This window comes from Oncorhynchus keta, chromosome 28, assembly GCF_023373465.1.
Source record: "Oncorhynchus keta strain PuntledgeMale-10-30-2019 chromosome 28, Oket_V2, whole genome shotgun sequence".
Classification (NCBI taxonomy): Eukaryota; Metazoa; Chordata; class Actinopteri; order Salmoniformes; family Salmonidae; genus Oncorhynchus; species Oncorhynchus keta.
In genome coordinates, this window is record NC_068448.1 from 21,490,914 (window position 1) to 21,508,580 (window position 17,667).

The 17,667-nt window shown below is 39.9% G+C and overlaps 2 protein-coding genes across 2 annotated transcripts in view; one reads left to right on the plus strand and one right to left on the minus strand.

Annotated features, from left to right (window-relative positions):
* LOC118360552 (nucleolar protein 4-like) overlaps positions 1-9,461 on the plus strand; it is a 48,819-nt gene extending 39,358 nt beyond the window's left edge. Inside the window, exons 9-11 of the mRNA XM_052485099.1 lie at positions 1,985-2,104; positions 2,352-2,562; positions 3,022-9,461. Of these exons, the coding sequence (XP_052341059.1) occupies positions 1,985-2,104; positions 2,352-2,562; positions 3,022-3,242 (552 nt within the window). The 3' untranslated portion in view covers positions 3,243-9,461. The remainder of the gene's footprint in view (positions 1-1,984; positions 2,105-2,351; positions 2,563-3,021) is intronic.
* Positions 9,462-14,641: 5,180 nt separating this feature from the next.
* Positions 14,642-17,657, minus strand: LOC118360817 (pancreatic progenitor cell differentiation and proliferation factor). The gene is made up of 4 exons (XM_035740253.2): positions 17,451-17,657; positions 15,497-15,678; positions 15,161-15,254; positions 14,642-14,997 (listed from the first exon to the last, which is right to left on the minus strand). The coding sequence occupies exons 2-4, from the start codon at positions 15,627-15,629 to the stop codon at positions 14,871-14,873; spliced, it is 354 nt and encodes a 117-aa protein (XP_035596146.1). The 5' UTR covers positions 15,630-15,678; positions 17,451-17,657; the 3' UTR covers positions 14,642-14,870.
* Positions 17,658-17,667: the final 10 nt, after the last annotated feature.

The window sequence follows — 17,667 nt, forward strand, 5'->3', positions numbered from 1 at the left end:
TAGTCAATACAAGTATTTGTTCAACACTTGTCATGTACAGCTACAGAATTCAGAACATGGCCATTCTTTTATTACAGTGTTCTCCCTGTACACCAAGTCAGAACCGTAGGATAAATAAAAGGGGGCATATAAGCAGACAATGAAAGCTCTTACAATATTCAATGATTACATTTCTCTAAAACAGGTTATAGGTTAGCTAGTTTTTTTCCCAAGTTCCCAGTTGTCTTGAACTCACTGAAGTCAGATTTCCCAGTTACGAGTTAACAGTTGTTTTGGGTGTTGCAGAAATCATGCTGGATTGACAGCATGGCCAATGTTGAATGTTTATCATTTTAAGCTTGTAAAAGAGACCCTTAACCTCTTGCAGGCGTCCCATCTAGAGCTCTGGAAATGCAAATGCGCTACGCTAAATGCTAATAGTATTAGTTAAAACTCAAACGTTCATTAAAATACACATGCAGGGTATTGAATTAAAGCTACACTCGTTGTGAATCCAGGCAACAAGTCAGATTTTTAAAATGCTTTTCGGCGAAAGCATGAGAAGCTATTATCTGATAGCATGTAACACCCCAAAAGACGTAAACAAAATAATTAGCATAGTCGTCGCTACACAAACCGCACAAATAAAATATAAAACATTCATTACCTTTGACCATCTTCTTTGTTGTCACTCCTAGATGTCCCATAATCACTATTGGGTCTTTTTTTCGATTAAATCGGTCCATATATAGCCTAGATATCGATCTATGAAGACTGTGTGATAAACGGAAAAAAATAGCGTTTCATAACGTAACGTCATTTTTTTTTATTCAAAAAGTCGACGATAAACTTTCACAAAACACTTCGAAATACTTTTGTAATGCAACTTTAGGTATTAGTACACGTTAATAAGCGATAAAATTCATCAGGAGGCGATGTCAATTCTATAGGTGTCTGTCTCGAAAAAATGTCTTGTAGAGAGCTCGACCAAAACATCCGGTTGGAGACCGGAGGGAATCGATTCCCTTGATTCGGTTAGACCAAGAATCAAAGCTGAATCAAATGACAAGACTCTAGACAACGTGTGGAAGCTGTAGGCACTGCAACCTCGGCCTCATTTAATTAGTTTCACTTTGAACAATTCCTTGAAGTCGCGCATGGATATTTATTTCCATTTTCAGTGGTCAGATTTTCATGCACTTTTCGATGAAACGCACGTTCTGTTATAGTCACAGCCGTGATTTAACCAGTTTTATAAACGTCTGAGTGTTTTCTATCCACACATACTAATCATATGCATATACTATATTCCTGGCCTGAGTAGCAGGGCGCTGAAATGTTGCGCGATTCTTAACAGAATGTTCGAAAAAGTAGAGGGTCGACTTAACAGGTTAAACTCAGAATTAGAACCACACACCCACTCCACTGAATAGCAGTTTGTATGCAGCTTTATTAATTTAATGATTTAGATTTTTTTTACATTGTTCGCAAAGTGATATGTAACATGTATTAATGCCAAAATAACATGCAAAACAGGCAAACCCAACCCAACCCAAGCAGGGTTTGCCTGCTTTGCATGTTATTTTGACATTAATACGTGTATATATATTTTGGCATTAGTACGTGTCTACATATTTTCAGTTTGTTTTAGTTTTTTGCAGCTAAAAATGTGGTGCACAAAACAAAATGACGTGTCGCCACTGGTTCAATGTAACAACACTGCAACCTGTAAATACTTCCCACACCCTCCCACATGCTCTTGATTCTCTGATTTAGAAACATTTTGGAGTGCCACAGTTTCCCAGTGTTCTTGAACTTGGAATTTAATTTGAAAGGGGTTGATTGTTTGTAGAGACTGGGATGGCCAGGATTTGTAGAAAGCTATAATTTTGTATCTGCCAATGTAACATTTCAGAATCAAGTTTCATGAACATACATAAATATTCACTCATTCACACATGAATATTATACTGCACACCCTTAACACTATTGTCTGTGCTGTCAGACACGGCCCACACCCCCACACCTCACCTCTGCCATGGCAGAGAACATTCTCGCTGCTGCTTGTGAAAGTGAGACACGCAACGCTGCCAAGAGGATGCGACTAGATGTCTATCAAGGCCCTGTGAGTGTACATGTATATATGTGTTCACAGAATGTTTGTATTGTATTTGTTAATTCATGTTATTTTGGAGTGTGTTTGTTTATACATGACAGTAAATGAAGTCCATGTTCTTCTGTCGGTAACATCATTACCAGTATGTACATACAGTAGATTCAAATACTGTATATCTTGCTAAAAATGTACATGTTCTTATTACTATGTTATTTTTCCTATTACAGTGTAATAACTATTGTAGCTACTCCTGTAGGAGGAACCTGCTACTGCTGATAAGAACGGCTCCAGGGACCCGGCCTCAGTTGCCTCCTCAGGCTTCTCCCTGGCTGCCTCAGCCTACTCCCAGTCCCAGGACCCAGTATACACCAACGGCACCAACAGGGGCCTCAACTACAGCTTCCGCAGTTACGGAGCAATGAGCAACAACCTGCCAACCACCGGTGCCACCACCACACAGACCAATGGTAATTAGCTTCTACCCAAGTCCTAGACTGAGATTCAGTTAGAATGTGTTTTTGTACTGTATGTACCTGTATCTATATTAGTGTGATTATTGATTGCCTATATTGTATAGAAATAATTGTTAACACTTTATTTGGATAGTCCATCTGTAGATGCTCAACAGGGTATCTACAGACTATCAGTCATTTTTTAACGAACTATCTACTAGCCCCAACCTTAACCCTTACCCGAGCCCTAACTCTAACTCTAACCTTAACCCTTACCCTAATGTTCTTCTAAACCTTACCCTAACCCTAACCTTAGGAAGCAGTTGCATAGCAACATCTAGTTTGTTGACAGTATGACCATCTGTAGAGCATCTACAGATGGACTAATCTAATAAATTGTGACCCAGTAATCTTGTGCTTTCTTTACTGTATGGGGTTATCACACTCAAAGTACACTATCATTTCTCTCTCCAGGTCCCACTGATCTCAGTATGAAGTCTGTGGCTCCTACATCCTCTTCCTCCAGTTCTAACAGTCACAGTGGTCAGGGTGGAGGTGGGGGAGGTGCCTCGGCTCAGCTCAGCCCCCCTGAGGTCACAGCGGTGAGGCAGCTCATCGCCGGGTACCGAGAGTCTGCCGCCTTCCTGCTCCGATCTGCAGACGAGCTGGAGAACCTGATCCTGCAGCAGAACTGAACCATAAACAGGCCAGACCGGGCGAACTATGCCGTGCCAAGACCCGTCTCCCCAGGCTGTCTGTCTGTACTATCACCCTCAGTCAAACACATTCAGACAGACAGACACTTAATTAAGAGTTTAACTGAGTAAAGTGTCAAAGTAAAGACTAGAGGAGTAAAGGAGTAAAACTGCATCGCACAATTGGGCCATACAGATAATAGATACTGTATATGGTCACAGGAATGCAAAGAATTTACACAAATATAAAATCCATACATTCAAACTAATCTTAGTGCCCAGTTAGCTTTTTACATTCCCATAACAAACCTACTCCTCACCCACTTCATTCATACCCCAGAAACACTGCAAAGTCACCTCCTTCCATGGATTTTCTTTCTAAACTGAGGAGGTATTTGTCAAACATGAAGTATTGCTTCATATTTGGCATTATGACACTGCTCTGTTAACCTCAACAGTAGTTTTTAAAGTTTGAAGGTTTAGGTATGCAAAGTGTGATCATAGAAAAGGGGGATGTTAAAGCTGAAGGGTAAAGTACTGTAATGTGTCCAAACCTACAGGCTTTGGATTGTAGGCAAAAGGTTAATGCTTCTGGGGAAAGTGTGTAACAGGGTGCAATATGGAAGATTATCAGTAAATGCAAGCCAATTTCCACATACTCAGTCTTTTTGTGGGACTTTGTGCAAAGGGAGGTCTTCTTAGTGTACCTCTACCTCCTCCTCATGCTTTTAGTCTCAGCATGATGAGCTAGCCTGTAAAACATTCCCCAGAGATAGCAGATATACCACAAACATCCCATAATATTTTGTAATGCTCCGCTGGGAGCAGTAACGTAATTTGCCAATCAGGAATGCTGTGTAAAAAGAAAGTATGTCTCATGGCAGCACTGTAGCTTCATTGTTGTCTGTTCTGAAAGATGCTCTTCTTTATCTGGAACCTCATAACTGAGGCCTTTCATTGACTGGCACCAATCAGACAGATGTGAATAGGACAGAACCTGATATACAATGATAGTAGACTTGAGTTCAATGAACCTTTGTTCAGTAATTTGAGTTTATTTCAGAGACTAACAGTTTGGGGTGGTTTAAGTCAGTCAGATATGAACAGCATATGGTTGTGTCATAAACTTTGTCTCGTGAACGTCACATGGTCGTCTCATGGAAATGTATGGTGAATGCATTGTGCTACTTGTAACGGCTGTTGGTCTGCTAAAGCGAAAGATTTCCCTCAAAATCCCACCATATTCTCTCCACCTCAACTCCTTTTTCTTACCGGTCTTTGCATTTCTCATTAGCAGAAATTATGATATAAAACACACAGTTTAAAAAAGAAGCAAAAGACAATCTTGATCATGTGTGATGGCATCACAGTTTACTCAACAGTTCCTTGCTATGGTGTGTGTACTGTATGTGAGAGCAGCACAGAGTACTGTAGCCGTAACATCCTCTCTATCAACATACTTTGACAGGCCAGTCATTTGAGCACTTTGTCCTAAGTGGTCGTTTTATTGTTGGTAAACGTTGGCATTATTTTGGTTTGTTGTGTAAGTGAAGTGGAGTTGCCCTTTCAAAGCTCTTTAGTAAAAAAAAAATGCTCTGTACACTTAAATTATTTTAAGTAGTCAACCTGGTCAGCACCTTAAACAGTGCATTAGGAAAGTATTTGGACACCTTGACTTTTCCACATTTTGTTATGTTACAGCCTTATTCTAAGATTGATTACATCGTTTTTCCCCCTCATCAATCTACACTCAATACCTCATAATAGCAAAGTAAAAAACATGTAATTTATTACATATTAAAAACTGAAATATACATTTACATAAGTATTCAGACCCTTTACTCTACTTTGTACTTTGTACAAAGTACTTTGTTGAAGTACCTTTGGCAGCGATTACAGCCTCAAGTCTTCTTGGGTATGACGCTGCAAGCTTGGCACACCTGTATTTGGGGAGTTCCTCCCATTATTTTCTGCAGATCCTCTCAAGCTCTGTCAGGTTGGATGGGGAGCGTCGCTGTACAGTTTTTTTCAGGTCTCTCCAGAGATGTTCAATCGGGTTCTAGTCCGGGCTCTGGCTAGGCCCCTCAAGGACATTCAGAGACTTGTCTCGAAGCCACGACTGTGTTGTCTTGGCTGTGTGCTGAAGGTCGTTGTTCTGTTGGAAGGTGAAACGTCGCCCCAGTCTGAGGACCTGAGCATTCTAGAGCAGGTTTTCATCAAGGATCTCTGTGTATTTTTCTTTATTTTTCTCTGTTTATCTTTCCTTCGATCCGGACTCGTCTCCCAGTCCCTACCGCTGAAAAACATCCCCTCAGCATGATGCTGCCACCACCATGCTTCACCGGAGGGATTGTGCCAGGTTTCATCCAGATGTGATGCTTGGAATACAGGCCAAAGAGTTAACTCTAGGTTTCATCAGACCAGAGAATCTTGTTTCTAATGGTCAGAGTCCTTTAGGTGCCTTTTGGCAAACTCCAAGTGGGCTGTCATGTTCCTTTTATTGATGAGTGGTTACCATAAAGGCTTGATTGGTGGAGTGTTGCAGAGATGGCTATCCTTCTGGAAGGTTCTCCCATCTCCACAGAGGAACTCTGGAGCTCTGTCAGAGTGATCGAGTTCTTGGTCACCTACCTGACCAAGGCCTTTCTCCTCCGATTGCTCAGTTTGGCCGGGCGGCCAGCTTTAGGAAGAGTCTTGATGGTTTCAAACTTCTTCCATTTAAGAATGATGGAGGCCACTGTGTTCTTGGGGACCTTCAATGCTGTAGAGATTTTTTGGTACCCATCCCCAGATCTGTGCCTCGACACATGCACTGTCAACTGTGGGACCTTATATAGACAGGTGTGTGCCTTTCCAAATCATGTCCAATCAATTGAATTTACCACAGGTGGACTCCAATCAATCTCAAGGATGATCAATGGAAACAGGATGCACCTGAGCTCAATTTCTAGTCTCATAGCATAGGGTCTGAATACTTATGTGAATAAGGTGTTTCTGTTTTGTTTTTTTATGTGCTAAAATGTCAAAATACCTGTTTTTGCTTTGTCGTTATTTAGTATTATGTGTAGACTGATGAGGAACATGTTTTATTTCATCCATTTTAGAATAAGGCTGTAACGTAGCAAAATGTGGAGAAAGGGTCTGAATACTTTCCGAATGTACTGTAGATTTGTCAGATAATTCATATAAGAGAGGAATATATTTCAGTGTAATTTATAATAAATGATGTCAGCACCACATATATCTTCTACATTGCTGTGACGATGATCATTCCAAGAACAGGACAGTCTAAAATGACATGCACAAAATAATCTGTAATTTATTTATTGTCACCATCCATGACATAATTTGACTTCTTTATTATATTTGAAATGTATAATCTATTGCAAGTTTGGAAGCACTTTACAGCTCAGGATAAAATAACACGGTATATATTTGTAACCGGACATTGTTACAGAACAATCATACTTGATTCACATGGTCAATTTACACATTTAAGATACACATGCCTGACAATGGGTTGATAATGGGGGTCTATGATGAGAGCTGATATGAGTGTGTGTTTTACTTTTTAGTTTGGATGTCTGTATTGATTTAAATGTAGATGATTTTTGTCCACTAAACTGATCATCTTATGGATAACATATTGTGGAAATCATTATTAAAATGCACAATATTGGGTTTTAAAGTACATGGCAAGAATCAGCCAATCTCACAGTCTTAACTAAATCACTTCAATCTGAATTTTTACTAGCAACACAAGAGAAGTGGTGTTTTAAAAGATAATTATATTTTGCACGCATCAGTCTTCAGAAATGTTATTTTAGCGAGACTAGTCAGGCTTTAGAAACTGTTATTTTAGCGAGACTAGTCAGGCTTTAGAAACTGTTATTTTGAGCTCAGGTGTGTGTACACATTTGAATGCAGGTTAAAAAATATATTTGAATAGACTCATTTGGATGAATCAACTTGATAGCACCTTTTTTCAAAGAGTAGGTATAGCTATCTAGAACATACTGTACGAGAATCCTTTAAATAATAATTTGTGGTTCCAGGGTAGAACCCTATTGGGTTCTATGTAGAACCTTTTCCCCAGAGGGTTCTACATGGAACCCCAAAAAGTTCTACCTGGAATCAAAAAGGTTTCTCCTATGGGGACAGCCAAATAACCATTTTGGAACCCTTTTTTCTAAGAGTGTACCCACTGGGGCACACACTGGCTGAATCAATGTTGTTTCCATGTCATTTCTAGGAAATTACGTTGAACCGACGTGGAATAGATGTTGAATTGACTGTGCCCAGTGGGTAGAGTTCTGTCCTGATACACTCAAATGTCTTCCATGTCTCCTTCACCTTGCCCCTATTTTACTTTTGGCCAGCCATAAGCTCCAACAGCCATCAGTAAACTGCCATCGTCACTTAAATTGACATTTTAGTCATTTAGCAGACGCTCTTATCCAGAACGACTTACAATTAGTGCATTCATCTTAAGATGGCTAGGTTAGACAACAACATATCACAATGCAGATACACATTATGTTATTGATGCCGGGTTGATCTAAATTCACGTTTCTAACTAACGCATCACTTTTCTTTGTGTGTCCAGAAAAGGGTCTCTTCTTAATGTGTCTTAAGACTACGAGCTACATTTTCATGTGTGTGCTGCAGTTACTGTGATCAATGAAACACAACCATTTGTAGACATATTTTGTTCCAGTGGATTTCTCGTTGCATTGGCAGGACAATTTAATGTATAGATGTTTTATAAAAATGTAGCGTAAAAGCCCTAGTAACTTGTGGATTGCTGATGTGGTCAGATATATGTATAGCTGTACAAAAGGTTGTAAAAGAAACATTTTAAACCTAAATCATTTTTCTGTGGTGCACAGCACGGTTCCAGAAAATGTATGTGGTTTCATGTTCAACCCTTGCCTGTTTTAACAGTTGGTGGTGCTCTGTAAAACTTCTATTGTTCTTGATATGATTTTATTTGTTACTTCTCCTGCATTAGCCAGAGACTGTAGTTCTGTGCAGGGGGTTGTAATGTACTGTATACCAATGTGAAGCTTTGTATTTTTTCTTTCAGTTTTTTTGGACTCAGTGAAAGTGTGATGTTTACATGTACAGATTTTTCCAAATACTTTACATTTTTGTCCATGATATTTTCTCACCTACCCTTCCTGTTTAAATTTGCTCAGACATTTATTTAGTGCATTATATCAAATGCAGACAGATGTGACTGCTTTGAAAGGTGGTCAGATGACATTCACATGGTCGAAGTGAGGCTAGACTAAGACAACCGGGTTGGGGTTGGTATCTGGTGATGGCTGATAGCATCAGACTCTTCAGGGATTGAGGAGTGAGAGTGAGCGTCATGCCAGTTCAAAGTGCACCATGAATAGCCTACCTCTGTCTGAGATTTATCAGTAGCATAATGATACACAGATTCCTATTGAACGATTGCAGATAACCCAGCCACCTTTTCCCTTCTGAATAGCCGTGTTTTAACAAGCTCCTGGCGGGTGGAGTCAAATGGATTCATTAGCATGTAACTCAGTCACTGAGCAACATAATATAATGGTAGGAGGATCACAGTAGTTAAAACGCAATGGTAGCCACTCATTCTATGATGGTTCTATTGTGATCACATTCCCTGGTTGTTATAGGGTACACTTTGACCTCTCGTAACAGCTCCTCAATGATGTGATGTAAAAGCCATTCCCCTCTCCTGGTCCTCAAGGGGGAACACAAGAACCTCAGGAAACGCTGAATCTCTGAGTTTATTTTTGTTCCATTATGATATTTAATGATGACAGTAAAGTCTCTCTACCTGTTACCATAACATTTATATGAAACGTTTATCATTGTTTTGTACATTTATCATTGTGATTTAAAAGTGGAGCTTTTTCCAGTACATGTGACTGAATATTTAGATTTTTTTGGAAAAGTGTTTATAGGTATAAATATTAATTAATATATGTGAAGCGACTAAAAAGACAAAAGAAAATGTTTTCATCTGTTTGTTTCATGCAAAGCCGCCCAGGCGGGATTTTCTCTGCCTCTTACATATCACTAATGATGAGGGACTTGTTCTTGTTTTGAAATAGCGCTTTTTCAGTGTAACATCAACGCTACGGTAAAAAATGTTGGTTACCAACAGCAGGATTGCAAGCTTCTCTTCAGAGAGGTCAGTAACTGAATAAAACCGAAACTTGGCTACTTTGATAAATTTCTTGGATTGGGAATGTAGTGGAGACAATGTTTGAGAGAGATGGATATGGAGAGATAAAGTTGAAAAGATGGAGTAACCTTGTGGATAGTTGTGCTCAGTTGCCATGGTGAGGCCTTCGTTCTCTTTATATAGATACTGTATATAATAACCACAGAATGACCAGGTGAGGATGCAGCTGTACATAATAATTTTCAATGTCTGAGCTGCTGCACCTCGTGAATGTGCCTATATCCACTGACTCCAACACAGTTATAAAGATTTGTCCATACTCTGTCACATTTACCTTTGCATTGCCAATCACTTTTTTAAAATTAGTTGAAGTACATAACTATTCACTGTCTCCTTGCAAGGCCTCAAATACGTTTAAAATGTGTATACTTAATCTGTCATGTAGAGATAATTATGCAGCATTTCCAGTCCATCCGGCTCTGGAAGCCAGTAGAATGATGAGGTCATAAGATGCAAAACATCAAACAACACCTGAGAATGAGGGAACAGAGTAAATGTCTCTCTGCTTCGGGGAAGGTCTTCTAACCGTGTACCACTATGCAAAGAACCGTAGTGACAGCCTAAGTCCACAGGAGTTCAGCAACGGGTCAGAAAGCAGCAGCAGGGAGACTGAAAGTCCAGTCCATTTAAACTTCAGCAAATCAACAACAGCCACGAGGGCGCAGCATAGAACAATGGCCAACTGATAGTAACAGCACTGACTGCAGATTTGTGGGATTTTTTTACAAGCTTCACAGATGCTTTAAGTGTACCCATACATACAGCATCTGCTAATAGCCTGTGTGTTTGAGTGAATTACCTCAGTCCAATCTCTTTGCAATTGACAAAGTTAGTGTCTGTAAAGTTATTATCAGGTGTATCCATTCCAAAGAACTGAGAGTATTCTGCATCATGTGAAGAAATAATCTCAATACTATTTCCCTAAAATACAATCCTTCATTTAAATTAGAAAATTACTTCATTTCACAGGTCTCTTCAGTTCTAATGGGCTCCTGAGCAATGGCCTAATTAAATACTCAATACATGATCCCAGTGTGTACACATTCTCCCTGCGTTCAGAGATTGGTGGCCCTAGCCACAAACCAACTGAGACAGTGATACAAACAATGTGTTCTTTCCCACTCATAATACTTATAGGTTACTGGTTTATTCTTTTTAAAGGTTTAAATGGGAGAACATCCTGACCTTGGCCTTGGCTTTAGCCTTAAACCTAACCCTAACCCTTACCCTAGCTTCATGTCTACATCCCAGTTCAACCTTAACCCTCAACCTTAAACCTAACCCTAACAAATCATATTAACATTTATTTGTTACATACACAGTCTGGCAGATGTTATAGCGGGTGTAGCAAAATGCTTATGTTACTAGCTTCTAAATATGCAGTAAAATGTCAAACAAGTATACAAATAATTAATAAAAAATACAAAAAACACCCAACCAGAGTAATATTAATGCTGTGTCCCACTCCTAATAGACTCCATGTTACTGTAACATTCTGTGTGATGTGGAGAACCCCATCATCCCACATCCCCTCCGTTGCTCCACCTCCCAACTCTACTGTGAAAGTTTGGAGGCTGCATTCTAGCTCAGTAGATCTAGTGGGTCACAGCTCAGACTCGGCCAGGCAGCTATAGGTTTGCCCCAGATTCCCCTTATATCACTGAGACCATGATGAGGGACTGTCTATCCGGGACTACCGGGCCTGCTGCCACACAAGGCCCAACCTGATACCACATATAAAAATGACATCTGAACCCACTCACCTCTTACCCACTTTACGTAATGCCTGTTTCTCTGTCTGTTTGTCTTTACTTCTCGCCCTTTCATACTGTAGTGAAAGTGATATTTGTGTCTCTCTATCTCTCAAACCCCCCCGCCCCCCGTCCCCCCGTCTCTCTTTCTCACCTGCTGTGCTCCCCTAAACTTTGAGCAGGGTAACCTACAATATCCTCTGTCCTCTGAGGTAAAATAAGGAGTGCCAGTCACAGCGTATGCTCGGACCATGCGTGTGCTGGATGCGAGATTCCCATGTCTGTAGGTGTGACAGATTTAGAGACTGGAATATAATTAGAAAGGCTAAATCCGGAATAGCAACAGGGAGCGCAGGGGGGAGGAGGGTGCGTTGAGTGTATTTGTTGAAGGTTATGGTGTTTGTTGAGGCAATGGTATTTAGGTGCTTAGTCTTTAAATCACACATTGACGCAGGTCAGGTGCTCTGAACAATCTTTGTCAGTCACATTTTCAGTTATGTTCCAGGTTATTGTTTTGTTTGAACCCATTTTAAACTGTTAATAAGGATTGCTCCTACCGGTTTTCTGGCCTGTAATGTTCATTTCCTGTGTTCCAGTGGCTGAGTAAGATAAGTTCAAGATTATTTTCTTAAAGCTCTCCCGGTTGTACAATGTCTTCTCAAACTGTAACGGAGGGGGGGTTCACGTCCTGACCAACACTTTAACAAGGAAAACACAAAAGAACTATGGTCAGAACGTGACACAAACCTTATTTTCTTCTGTTTAGTTTCACAGTCAGTCTGCAAGACAAAACAACTACTGTTTAGTTATTCTGGTTCAAGACACCTGCACTATCAACTTCGATGTTGACAGATTGTTGATTCCTCTCCAGTTATAGATCTGTCAGCATGGCAAGAATGTGAAAGTGTATTGCGCATGCGCACAGAATATCTTCGGTGCATAAATGAAACGCTTAAGCGACCGCAATAACTATTGGGTGCTATACATATCACACTGTGCATCACAACATGTACTGTAGGCTATGTCACAACATGTACTATAGGCTATGTCACAACATTTAACATGTATGTACAGTTGAAGTCCGAAGTTTACATAAACTTAGGTTGGAGTCGTTAAAACTCGTTTTTCAACCACTCCACAAATTTCTTGTTAAAGAACTATAGTTTTGGTAAGTCGGTTAGGACATCTATTTTGTGCATGACACAAGTCATTTCTCCAACAATTGGTTACAGAGTGGATGTATTTCAAGGCCTACCTTCAAACTCAGTGTCTCTTTGCTTGACAACAGGGGAAAATCAAAAGAAATCAGCCAAGACCTCAGAAAAAAATGTGTAGACCTCCATGAGTCTGGTTCATCCTTGGGAGCACTTTCCAAACGCCTGAAGGTATCACGTTCATCTGTACAAACAATAGTACGCAAGTATAAACACCATGGGACCACGCAGCCGTCATACCGCTCAGGAAAGAGACGCATTCTGTCTCCTAGAGATGAATGTACTTTGGTGCGAAAGTGCAACTCAATCCCAGAACAACAGCAAAGGACCTTGTGAAGATGCTGGAGGAAACAGGTACAAATGTATCTATATCCACAGTAAAACGAGTCCTATATCGACATAACCTGAAAGGCTGCTCAGCAAGGAAGAAGCCACTGCTCCATAACCACCATAAAAACTACTTTTTGGTGAATTGTCCTCTGGTCTCATGAAACAAAAATAGAACTGTTTGGCCATAATGACCATTGTGATGTTTGGAGGAGAAAAGGGGAGGCTTGCAAGCCGAAGAACACCATCCCAACCGTGAAGCATGGGGGTGGTAGAATCATGTTGTGGGGGTGCTTTGCTGCAGGAGGGACTGTTACACTTCACAAAATAGATGGCATCATGAGGGGGAAAGATTATGTGGATATTTTGAAGCAACATCTCAAGACATCAGTCAGGAAGTTCAAGCTTGGTCGCAAATGGGTCTTCCATATGGACACTGACCCCAAGCATACTTCAAAAGTTGTGGCAAAATGTCTTAAGGACAACAAAGTCCAGGTATTGGAGTGGCCATCACAAAACCCTGACCTCAATTCTATAAAGAATTTGTGGGCAGAACTGAGAAAGCGTGTGCGAGCAAGGAGGCCTACAAACCTGACTTAGTTACACCAGCTCTGTCAGGAGGAATGGGCCAAAATGCATCCAACTTATTGTGGGAAGCTTGTGGAAGCCTACCCGAAACATTTGATCCAAGTTAAACTATGTAAAGGCAATGCTACCAAATACTAATTGAGTGTACTGTATGTAAACTTCTGACCCACTGGGAATGTGATGACAGAAATAAAAGCGGAAATAAATCATTCTCTCTACTATTATTCTGACATTTCACATTCTTAAAATAAAGTGGTGATCCTAACTGACCCAAGACAGGGAATGTTTACTAGGATTAAATGTCATGAACTGTAAAAAAAAATATATATATATATATATATATATATATATATATATATATATAAAAAATAAAGAGTTTAAATGTATTTGGCTAAGGTGTATGTAAAATTCTGACTTCAACTATATGTAGCCTGTATGTAAGAGCCATGTCTACAGGTCTCTTTTGCTAAATAGATTTTATCTCAATGAGAATAACTTGTATAACTATACAGTAGGTTCAATTAAATGGTTAACTACAGTAACTGGAGTAAACATTGATGACTTCAGTCAGTGTAAAACTAGTGAACTCTTCCCATTAACTCCATGCTTTAATGAACAATCCTGAAAGTGTATTTTATTGGATCCTTGTTGATATAACTAGGTGTTGACTCCACCATGCCAATATGTTGACATCATAGAAAGACCATAAAAATAGTTGACATTCACTTTTATCCCCAAGAGATTGTGCGAAACAATATGAATGACTGGAGTAATGCAGAATATTCCACAGTTGGTTGATCTATATTTCAGAACAGAACAGGTGTAATGTATTATATGAGCCATCGTCTTTATAAATTAGCTGTTGCTAATCACATTGCAGCCTAACCGGGTTCATTCCATTCAGCAAGTACATCAACACTGGCTGGCAGAATGTTGTAATACAGATTCTACACATCAGTAATGACATGAACAAACCTGACAATGGAGATCTCAGGATTGTTATCGGGTTACATATTGTGGATGCCAGAACTGCTCCTTCTAAAGTCTGTCTATCCCCTTTCAGATCCATGGCCATTTCACATGTTCAATATAGTGGCTATTAGTTAATATTCACTCTTGTTATAGAGAGCAAGTTATTATAAACTACACTTTCTCACTAACTAGGCTAATCAGGTGAAATAACTAGAGAGCAATTTCTGCACTAATCTTTTCTGTGTGTAAACTTTATATATACTAAAATATATATTTAGGGACTTATTAAATACAAGTCAAGAAAAATGTATTAAATACTTTGATTTATTTAACAGCAAAAAGCATGATATCAGACAGACATTTGGGGAAAAAAAACTTTGGCTTTTTTAGTCTTTAATTATAAAAAAGATATTATTTATAAACAAAGAGGGAGGAAATGCAGCCTCCATCACTAAAAGGTAAAAAAAGTAGTCTCCGCTGCCTCCATCTCCATGGGGTGGTGAGGAGTGGGATGTTGGGTGTTGAGGAGAAGGAGTTAGGAGGGTGGTGGGCTCCCATGTTCCATCTTCCCAGAGTCGCTGCTTTCACTGAGCTGCCTCTTCAACACCATCTCCCTGGCAATACAAGTCACCTGACCGTTGTTCACCGTGTATGTTCCACTCCTGCAACAAGAGGGAAATATTGTTTAGACAGAGGTACATGGCTACAATTAGTAACAACTGGTTACTCAAAATTAGACATACAAAGAAAGGAGAAATCAAGCACAACATTTAAACCATGCATGGATTTGATCCATTTATGTGACTCTTAGGTTAGTGAACTCACTTCTGTTCAGATCCAACCATGCTGCCAGGCTGGTTCTGTTTGTTTGCAAAGAAGAAAGAAGACCACCAGTGACCAGAGTCCTGTCTCTGCAGACCTAAGAAAAATAATACAAAAGGAAGATTAGGAACCTGGTCACATCAAGTTGCACAGAGAGATGGAGGATATGTTCCTAAATAAAGGCACTTGTCAGAGAGAGTGAGTTGAAATGCACCCCTTTCCTTACATACTGCACTACATTTGACTAGAGCCCCAAGGGCCCTGGTCGAAAGTAGTGCACTATGTAGAGAATATGGTGCCATTTCAGAGGCACCGTTGCAGTATTCTGATCATCTGTACCTGGGGGGTGTGGAATGACTTCGCCAGCATACTCAGAACTGCCACAAGAGCTGTTGCTAGAGGTGGATCCTATGCGCCTTCTGTAGTAATCATGGGTGGCGATGAGAGAGCCGGTAGATGGAATTGCTGCCATTTTCTGCGACCTTTCCTTCAAAAACGCTCAAAGATGGAAGATGGGAAACCTTAGGGAGAGAGAGGAAAGGAGAGAGAGAAGAATTGATTATTACGAGTGTGGAAACAGGAACCTTGCAAGCAGAGGCAAGTGATACTGGGATGAGCCAAATAATATTGTCTATGAATGCTGCATGCTAGATCTCACTGAATGTGCCATAACACAACATCCTGAACAAAGACAAAATGCTGTGCAAAAGCCTTTGTGCAAATTGACAACCTATTTCATGATTACTAGCATCATCCATTAACAGAAGCCTATCATTAGCCTATTATAGGCAGGTCTCAATGTTGGCTTAGAGATGTGATAGAGGTCAACATTTGAGAGTCTGATTTCAACACCATGTTCAGAAAATAACTGGACAGTGCGGTGCCCGGGTTTGCAGGTATAATGTCCCAACTTCCAGGAACCTAGCCAGGTAACAGAGTGCTGTGCACCAGCTAGGTGCGTGGCAGGCCTCAACACTGGGGCTAACCGCTACAGGACCTCTAAGGTACTGACTAAGCCACTCGAAAAACAGAATATAGCAGTAAGCAGGACTATACAGGAATCAAAAACCTTTTTCTAAGAGAAAGGTTGCCAACAGTTCAACTGTGGTAAACACTCACACTGACATCTCAAACACTGCAGTGGAATGAAACATGCCAAAAATGTGATTTTACTCCCCAAACAAACTACATTACTATACGCAAAAGTCAATAGTTTACTGAGAAGCAACCTCATGATTACATGTTCGATGCTAAGTCAGTTCTAACATGTCCAAACCGGTCCAAACAGGACAGAAGCTCTTGTCCAGATGGCTGGGGATTGCCAGCCTAATTCTCATCTGTGCTACATAGGCAGTTGCAAAAAAACATCTCAAGGATAAACCAATTCCCTTTGCACAGTGGAAAAAGAAAGTTTAAAAATAAATGTTTACTGCTGTGGGGCACATTAGATGTGTGAATGTACATCCGCATTACATATTATATTCATACTGTTTTACTGTATTCTAGACAAGGCTAAATCTTTATAACTACTGCTGTACACGCCTTTAATATTCATATACTGTCCAAACTGTATATAATGTCCATACATATATATTTATATTCCGGACTCTGACATTGCTCATTCTGATATTTTTTGTATGTGTGTATATTGTTAAGTATTAGTGCACTGTTGAAGATAGAAGCATAAGCGTGTCGCTGTACCTGTGATTACATCCACAATGTATATGTACAGACCAATAAAATTAGATTTGATTCATGCCAACAGGATCTGTGCTATCCCAGGTTCCTTGGGATGCCCCTACCCTATTGAAGTTTAAATGTAAAATGGTTAAGGTAAGGGTTAAGATTAGGTTATGGTTAAGGTTAGGGTAAGGGTTTAGAGTAGGGAGGTCCCAAGGATCCTAGGGAGCAAAGACAATGCCAGCAGGGGACCAATACAATATAACCTCACGTGCAGCACAATAAATGTCAGTGACACTGGCAGGTGCATAATAAACAGACCATCCAGATAAAATATAGATGCAAAGAGACTAAAACATCAGCAGTCAAAATCCACATACCACATACTTATTACATTATTAAATACAATGTGAAATGTACATTTGTAATGATTAGTGCCAGGACAATAAATACAATTTAGTACCATAGCTCTTTCTTTAATAGGTCAATATATAGGATTGGAAACACATTGTCCATTATTAGACAATATAGGTTATATAATTGACATTGAAGATGGCATAGTCAGAGGCCCATATTGTTTGCCTTAATCTAAAAGCAATCAAATCAATCTTACCTTTTTGTTTGGTGATGCTGCAAAACAACAAAGGATTGAGGATGAGGGTCGGTTGGCAAAGATCAGTGAATTACACTAAAGGACTCTTATTGCCCATTTGTGGGTATATTCGCTGAAAGGACCCTTCAAGGTCTTTATGGTGTCGTCAGTGTAGGAATAGGCAGGCTACTGAAGAGCGAAAGGCAGGTAGCTTTATACGGTGCAGGATATGACGCCT

Coding starts and splice junctions, on each gene's coding strand:
- LOC118360817 (XM_035740253.2), bottom strand. CDS start 15,629: ATGGCAGCAATTCCATCTACCGGCTCTCTCATCGCCACCCATGATTAC. Junction 15,255..15,496: donor AGTCATTCCACACCCCCCAG/GTACAGATGATC, acceptor TATTTTTCTTAG/GTCTGCAGAGACAGGACTCT. Junction 14,998..15,160: donor ATGGTTGGATCTGAACAGAA/GTGAGTTCACTA, acceptor CTCTTGTTGCAG/GAGTGGAACATACACGGTGA.